The following is a 7691-nucleotide window of genomic DNA, read 5'->3' as shown; positions in this document are numbered from 1 at the left end:
GAGCTCTTGGTAGCTGTACCAGCCACATCAGCATAGTACCTGACATACAAGTGTGTTCCATGCATGTTGTTGGGCCAGCGAAGGGCTTATAACAGTACACACAAGATGGTAAAGAGAGCAGTTGAATCCTTTTCAGAATGGAACTTGGAAAAAGATCAAACAATGTGAGTCACTCTGGCTACAGTCCCGAAGTGTTAGGGCAGGAAAGGCTTGAACTCGTGCCAATTCTGCCTGCCATGTGCCCAGACCAGCATGTGAGCCATGGGAACGAAAAGGTAGAAAAGTTGCTAGTCTTGGAGCTTAATTAGATATAATATCCCACTTGTCAGAAACTTCTCGTGCTGTCTTGAGATTTTTCCAAACCAGAAGGCTCTTGGGAGTTATAGTATTCAGAATTAAGATAATAAAATAAGCCACCCAATCTTAGAGAATACCTTGATGGCGTGAGTGACTTGGGTTTTTTAATTTCATCACATCTTGAGACAATATTTCATCAAAATCCTAGGGTTCCATTAGAAACTACCAGATCCTGATAGTCAAAGAGGATGCAGGAGTAGGCCTGGAAGACTGTGTGGGGGACTTTTCTTGAACTTAACATAACCTAGGACTAAAAGTGCAATCTGGGGCACAGCAAACCCATCTCCAGGAGACATCCCTTAGTTCTGGCTCAAGGAGTAAAAGAGGGAATTCCTAATGGCCAGAGAGCGTAAATATTTCCTGTTTTTCTTTTCTTCTCTTTCATGCCACAGCCCCCTGGCAAACACATAGCCACAGTGGTTAAAGGTCAGTCATGAGCCTGGCCAAGGCCAAACCTGAGGAAGAGGCAACTGGCTCTTAGATAGGAGGAGTTATGATCTCAAGAGGGTCTCATCAACCCCTATTGCTTTTTTTCACTCACTGTTCTTCCATTACTCAGACTCAAACATGGGCCCAAATATGAGAGTGTATGGCAGAACAGGATAACCAGAGCCAAGTTTTTGGGTGGAGGACCAAAAAGAAGAGTCCCAGGAAACTGGAAAGTTCTGGGGAGATTGTAGAGAGAGAGAGAGAGTAGCTCAGGAAGGCAACCCCGTATAGTCATTCATGAACTCCAGGCCTCAACCTCAAGCCATGCATGCTCGGATCTGGTCCTAATTGGCGTATCAAAGACTGAGAACTAAAGTAATACGTAGACTACCATCTACTTCCCAGACTGTCACTGGATGGTGTCCAACTGATATGGAACCAAAATGCAGTGTTCCTTGTAAAGTGAATTAACCACCGTTCTTTCCAATGTCTGTCTCCTTTGGGGCTTCCTATTGCATCAGGCCACCTGGGGCCTTTGCTGAATAAAACCCAGGTCCCTTTTCTCTGATCATCGACTGCAGGGATTCATCCTTTGGTCCCATACATCAGGAATCCCTCCTTGAACTTTCTGAAGACTAAAGGATTTTTTGCCATTTGTAGACACAGAGAATGAGGAACAGAAGAAAATCACTTTAATAGCATTGTAACACATTAGGACTGGGGGTCACAGATAAGGAAAACATTTTGTCATCCTTTTATACATTTCTGCCAAGGTGTGAGGTTGTGTTGGACAATGATACAGACAGATTTTTCACATTGAAAACTTAATAAATAGATACTTTAAATGTCAGACATCAGAGACGAGTTATGAGTGTGATTGTTTTCTTATTCTGCCTCCTTTGAGTCAGGAGGTTGCTTCCTATCACACTGCTGAAGGCCAGGTCTTCTAGGAGGTGTATTCAAACTCCTCAGCGCTGCGCCGGCCAAAATCCATCCAGCCCATGTAGTCCCGGTCACTTATCCTGTGGCTGGGGTCCAGGCTTTGCAGGTTCTTGATCACAGACATTCGGCCAGAAGGAGCTAGGGGCAGAGAGGAAGGAAACAGGATAATTATATCTAAGAGCATCACTAGTTCCTATTGTAAAGGCAAATAATAGAAAAGGCCTGGCAATATGTAACATACACCCTCTTAAATGTATCAAAGAGTTATCGAGAGAGTGAGATTGCTGGGCCAAAACCTAAGAGAAAAGAAAGACCCATGTCTGTGTAACTGGAGAGAGGGTAGTATTTTCTAGTTGCAGTGTAGTTTGCAATCTGTAAGAATTTAGGTTAATTAATTTATTCTCGCCTTTCATAGCTGAGACCTGCCTAGGTTTTCCTACTGCTCTGGGTGTTTTCCCTTATGTAGCAGGATTTCCCCAGTAGTACCCATCTCTAAAGTTTATCCCTTAAGGGTCTTTCCTGGTGGTCAAGTGGTTCAGGCTCCATGCTCTCAAGGTAGGGGACATGATTCATTCTCTGGTTGGGGAACGAAGATCCTACAGGGCAAAAAAATAAAATTTACCCCTTAATATCCCTGAGCCTACCTGACTCTTGTCAAGGCAATGTGATGAAAATATTTTGATGTTAGAATGGCTTTTCTAGAATGGAATCCAATCTCACTGCTAGATAAATGCTGTTTTAAAATTATTAATTTGAAAGGTACCTTCTTTTTCTAAAAAAAAAAAAATTATATTGAGAAAAAGGCACACCAGCAGATTAAAATCTTAGCATCTCAGAAACATTCAAAGAAGGGTGGGCAGAACAGAGGTAGTTTAGTTCAGCCATTTTGACCAACATGCAATCATTGAACCTGAAATGGGCCCATGGGGATGGGAGTTGAGTCCTTCGGAACAGGAGTCCAGGTATGATTCATGTTGAGTGGGCAGGGCCATGATGAGGCATGTGACTGTTCTGGCCCACAGATCATAGACACTGGCATCCTGGGGATAAAATTAGTATCATACCTTCTGTTGTACAAACCAAGGGGCAAGAACAGTCCCTCAGGGATCTCACTGGGCAAAGCCCAAGTGGCTTCAAGAGCAGAGGGGTAGAGGCTCACTTAATGGTTACTATTATATTGGGGGCCACTGTGTCCCCACTGCTCACAATGATGGCATTGAGCCCTTCTGTACAAGGCTGACCTTGCCAACTGCTGCCCAAGCTGCATTAAGTCGGACCACAGCTTATTTATTGATGACACTGCAGAAGCAGGTATCCTGATAATCAAATAAAGCTTGCTAAATTTAAAATCAGAAACAACCCTATGGAGCAATGTCCCCACACTTTCTTCCTGTTCCCTCTCTTTCCCCTCCCCATTACTTCTCAGCCTTGGGACTAAGCATCACCCCAGCACATTCCAGCTCTTTTGCAGGGGTTGCCAGTCTATGCAGAGGAAATCAGCCTTTGCTGTTCAACACCTTTCAGATGAACTATTAGTCCCTGCATTCAGTAAAACTCTCAGACCCAGTTATCTGTACAGAGTCACACCAAAATATGCCTCGTCTTCCTGCCTGTTGCTGCTGAATGCCCCCTCCAAGGGCTGGGCACCACTGGAAATGCCACCTAATGGAAGCAACATGGCAGCTTCAGTGTGAGCAGCAACCTCCGTGGTTTTGGTCCGGGGCATCGTGTACAGTATGGAAGCTGTGTCTGTATCACCCATAATTTCCCCATTGCACACATGTTTCTGTGCATTTACCAGAGTCCTCACTCGCTTCCCCATCGCGTACACAGAGCAGGCACTTACAACCAACTCACACAATTGAAGGGCCTAGCTCCTTGAAACTTTAAAACTTGTAATGAGCAGTACAGCTGGGAAGCTGAATGGCTTCCAGACCCTCTGGAGAGGGCAGGACTTGAGTAAATTCCCAGCCCTTATGCTGCTGAGATGTGCTACCCATCTAGCACCCAATCTTCCAGAATCCCAGCTTCCACACTGACACAATGAGACCCTACTGCACAGGGTTATTGTGAGGACAAAGAGAAACAACACAGATGGAGCACTGGACTGTGCTGGGCTTGGGGCAGGTGTACACTAATAGAATTCCTTCTCTTCACATCACTGACATCTCCATAGACAGTTCTTAATGATAAACTCTTGGGCTCTCCCCAAAGGGTGCATTATCTTGTTTAGAATCTTTAAGCATGGCATATACTACAGTTGAGTAAATATTCACTGTGATCTCAAAATGTATAAAACAAAGAAATTGTATAGATGGAGATACTTATTTCTAGTTCATATTTGTCAAATAGAAGAGAATGATTTTTTTTTCCAGCTAGCACTGATCCTTGGTGTTGCTAGCTAAAGTTTCAAGTGACGATTCTTCCCATATGGGTTTGTTTGTCACTGCAGGCTGAAGGCAAAGGGCTGAGAAAAGACAGCAGGAAGGCCCTTCCAGCTAAGAGTTGTGGTATAAAGTCACTGTGAAGTGTCAGTTCTGGGGAAATCATTTGGTAACTGGCTTCTTTCCCAGAACTGTTTCTGGTGGATCTTTCCTGAAGGTAGGAAGGGGCTTCCAGATTATGGTCAACGAAAAACCTAGGATATTCAACCCATATCCAAGGACAGATTTTAAACTACTTTCAGACAGACAGACAGCAGGAACCTCCAAATTTTCAGACATTCTCTGTCATCTGTCTAATATTCCACATCTTTCAATATCATTAGGAGGAAAGCAAAATAGAAGATGGTAGTTGGGACAATCCCCCAATAAGAGGATGAAATGTAATGCATCATCTTCTATTTTTTTCCCTTCTGAATTGCCCTGGTCAAAAAGGTCCCTTCTCACCTTCCTATGGAATTGTAGGAGACTCTGGACAGCCAAACCCTTTATTTTCTCCCCATTTTATCAAGCCACAAGTTAAAATTCAAATCCAGGCCCCGGAACTCCAGCAGTTAACGTTAAGAGAGACTTGTGGGAAAGGAGCCCACCTCCCACCTCTCCCAGCAGCATTTGCTAGTTTTTCATCCAGCCATATTGGTTCCAATTTAAAACACGGCTTTACCATTAGTGTCACTTTAGATAAAGTTGATAGGAAAAAAAAATCTGTCTCAGTTCAAATCATGATTTCCAAGGACCCTAGAGATGAACGAGCCTCCCTCTGAACCTCACGAAGAGCTAGAAAGAGCCGAGGGGAACCCCACCTCATGCTCTCTTTACAGATGAGACAGTCAGGCCCCGGACAGGGACAGGGCTGTCCGTATGCCACTCAGCTACTGAGCTGCTGAATTACTTTATTCCTAGAGAAAGACTCTGATGCTGACGAAAGTGTGACTTGTTTAGCTCCTGCGGCAGTTGGGTCTGTGTCTCCAACAGCAAAGTGAAAATAAACACATCTCTTGCTGGGTCATCATCTTAAACCACTGCTAAAAGAGGACTCAACACTGCTCCTGATTCTTTCTTCCTGTTATATACTTCCATGAAAATCGACACATAGTCACTTCTTAGACTGTTGCTGTCAGCTCTCAAGTATTCTTAGCGCTGACCATTGCCTGCTAGAGGGTTTCCAAATGCAGTAGCTGGGCAGCTCCTGTCCTTTATAGTCACAGTAGAGGGTGTTTAGTGGATCTGCAAACTCTTTCTGAGTTAGTAATTTGCTCAGTAATCATCTTTTAATATCTTTACAATATGTTGAACCTAAACAGCAAACACAGTACCAAAAATTAGTTTAAAGAAAGCTTTCTCTTACTAAATTAAGTCCTGCCCCTTCCCTCTCCGTTTGCTACAAAGGAGGTACAGAAAACTGCACTGTCTGGGGCAAGCAGAATCAGAGAAAAGAAAGTGAAACACCTTTCTCCTTATCCTGTTGCCCAGGTACCCCCTGGCTCCCCAGGAGTCACCCGCCTTCCCCAGCCCAATGGTAGAGAAGAGGGTCAGGCCTGGAGACAGAAGGGAGGGACAGAGAGAAGCAGCCTGCGTACCTTTCCGAGCCTGCTGGATGTACCTGGCCAGCAGCGCGCCCAGCTGTGCTCGGGGCTCGTCGTCCACCCTCGGCACCGCCCTCAGCTGCCTCCGAGGCGCCTCCTCCGCCTGCTGCGCCCGAGGGCCCGTGGGGTCCGCGTGAGGCATCGGCTGCGCCAGGGCGCCCGCCGCCAGGACCGCCATCAGCAAGCACAGGCACACGCCGCGGTTCATGGCTGCGGGGAGCAGAGGGAAGGGGACGTGAACGAAAAGGTGGGGCATCCGTGGGCTCTTGAGGAGGGTCGGACACCCAAGGTACAGAGAAGGTGGCTCAGCCCAAAGGCGCGGGGCTCCGGATCCGCTAGGCAGGTGCCAGCATTAGGGAGCCGGTGACCGCAGCACGCGCGTTCGGACGCACCGCGTTCCTCTTTGGGGTGAACCGCAGTCGGGGCCCGGGAGTGGTGTGGGGGACGGAGAGAGACCCTGTCCTCTGCCCTGTTTAGCAGAAGGAATGTCTTCTGTTTTCCTTTAGTTTGAGGAAGTGTTACAGCGTTGTCTCTCTTCTCCTAACTGGAAAAACAAGAGATTAAAGACAGGTGAAAATTATCCGAAAGGGACTACTCTGTAGGAAAAATAAGAACCTTGAAGAAAAGAGGCACCTTACCAGAGAGCTCAGACGCTTCAAACAGGGAAATAAATGGTGAAAAACTGAGAAGCACGGTTTAAAATATGAGACCAATACATAAACGCCGTATTTTTCAAGTTTCCTCAAGGTGCTAATGGGAATTGGCAATGAACAACTATGTAAAACGCAGGCAGGGTTTTAAAAAAATCAGAGATCTGCGCTCAGTCCTCCGGCGTCCGCCAAGCACCGCTGCGTTTTAGATCCGCGCAGATAAAACACTGGGATGGTTCTATCCCCCAAACCTTGAGTTTTCCCGCAGTATTCAGAAAATGAATTTAAATTGAAAACCTCTCGGTAGTTTATTCGAAAAGATTGCAAAGTACACTGGACCGCTGTGTAGTAACATCTAGCGAATCGCGATTTGCCCGCTAACCCGAGCAAATAGATGCTCCAGCGTTGCCTGCGCTGGAGAACAAAGCAAGCGAGTACAAGTCTGTAAACCAGCCCTATCCACCCAGACCGCACTGTCCTTTGTGACTTGGAGAAGTGTCTTTCGAGCTGTCGGAAAGAAGAAACAGAAAACGGTAAAATGAAATGGAAGGGGAACAGAAGTGAAGACCCATTCTTCGAGGACACTTGGATCCCCGAGAGCCGGGAACCTACCTTCGGAATAGGACGCAGCCGGCTTCGCGTTCCAGCCAGAGCAGAAGTTCAAGGTAGGCGGGCAGAAGGCTGCCTCTTAAATAGCCCCGCCTGAGTCGTTGGCCAGTCATCTGTTTACCCAGTACTGACGCAGAGGGGTAGCGGCACGTGCTCCGAGGGCGGCCGCCGGGGCGACAATAGATTGAGGTGGCTGCTGGGAGAGAGGGGGCAATGGCCATGTGGAGCCGGGTGGGTGGCGGGGTGGGTGGCGTCAGCCGCGTCTCGGTCGGGGGGACTTCCTCCCCCAGCTCCGTGCACCCCCTCTCCCTTGCCCATTCCAGCGCGAAGCTCCCCGTCTTCAGGATGGGAGACCTAGGAATGGGACTCTCCTGCGGGATGGAGAAGCTGCCCGCGCCTGTAGTTCGCTTTGGGGACCAGAGGGGCCGGAAAAGAAACCCGGGATAGGATGGAGTGGCACTGGACAGTGCTGGGTGTCAGCAAAGTGTAATTCTGAGACGGTGGCAGTGTCAGCCCCTCTTGGAGCGTCCCAGACTGCTCTGCTCTGGTCTTTTAACTTTGTTCTCAGCCCCTTGATCCCAGGATCCCGAGGGCAAGGGTCCCTGTGTCAGCGAAAGGGCTCCTCCACGGCTGGCTGCGGGCGTCGCGGACCCTGCTTTACGTAGTTGTAAAACGAG

General features: G+C 47.5%; 1 protein-coding gene across 3 annotated transcripts; it reads right to left on the bottom strand.

Moving 5' to 3' along the window:
• Positions 1-1456: 1456 nt before the first annotated feature.
• On the bottom strand, positions 1457-7271 carry CCK (cholecystokinin). Of its 3 annotated transcripts, none has more exons than XM_027523362.1 (4): positions 7018-7271; positions 6148-6299; positions 5750-5965; positions 1457-1866 (listed from the first exon to the last, which is right to left on the bottom strand). In XM_027523362.1, exons 3-4 carry the CDS (start codon positions 5961-5963, stop codon positions 1733-1735), a joined length of 348 nt encoding a protein of 115 aa, XP_027379163.1. In that variant the 5' UTR covers positions 5964-5965; positions 6148-6299; positions 7018-7271; the 3' UTR covers positions 1457-1732. The 3 variants fall into 3 exon arrangements, with proteins under 3 accessions (XP_027379163.1, XP_027379162.1, XP_027379161.1); XM_027523361.1 differs by lacking the exon at positions 7018-7271 and adding an exon at positions 6394-7001; XM_027523360.1 differs by lacking the exon at positions 6148-6299 and having other exon boundaries at positions 7018-7259.
• Between the last annotated feature and the right edge of the window lie 420 nt (positions 7272-7691).

This window comes from Bos indicus x Bos taurus, chromosome 22, assembly GCF_003369695.1.
Source record: "Bos indicus x Bos taurus breed Angus x Brahman F1 hybrid chromosome 22, Bos_hybrid_MaternalHap_v2.0, whole genome shotgun sequence".
Lineage (NCBI taxonomy): Eukaryota > Metazoa > Chordata > Mammalia > Artiodactyla > Bovidae > Bos > Bos indicus x Bos taurus.
Note: the sequence above shows the minus strand (reverse complement) of the source record. Positions and strands in the feature narration are given on the sequence as shown.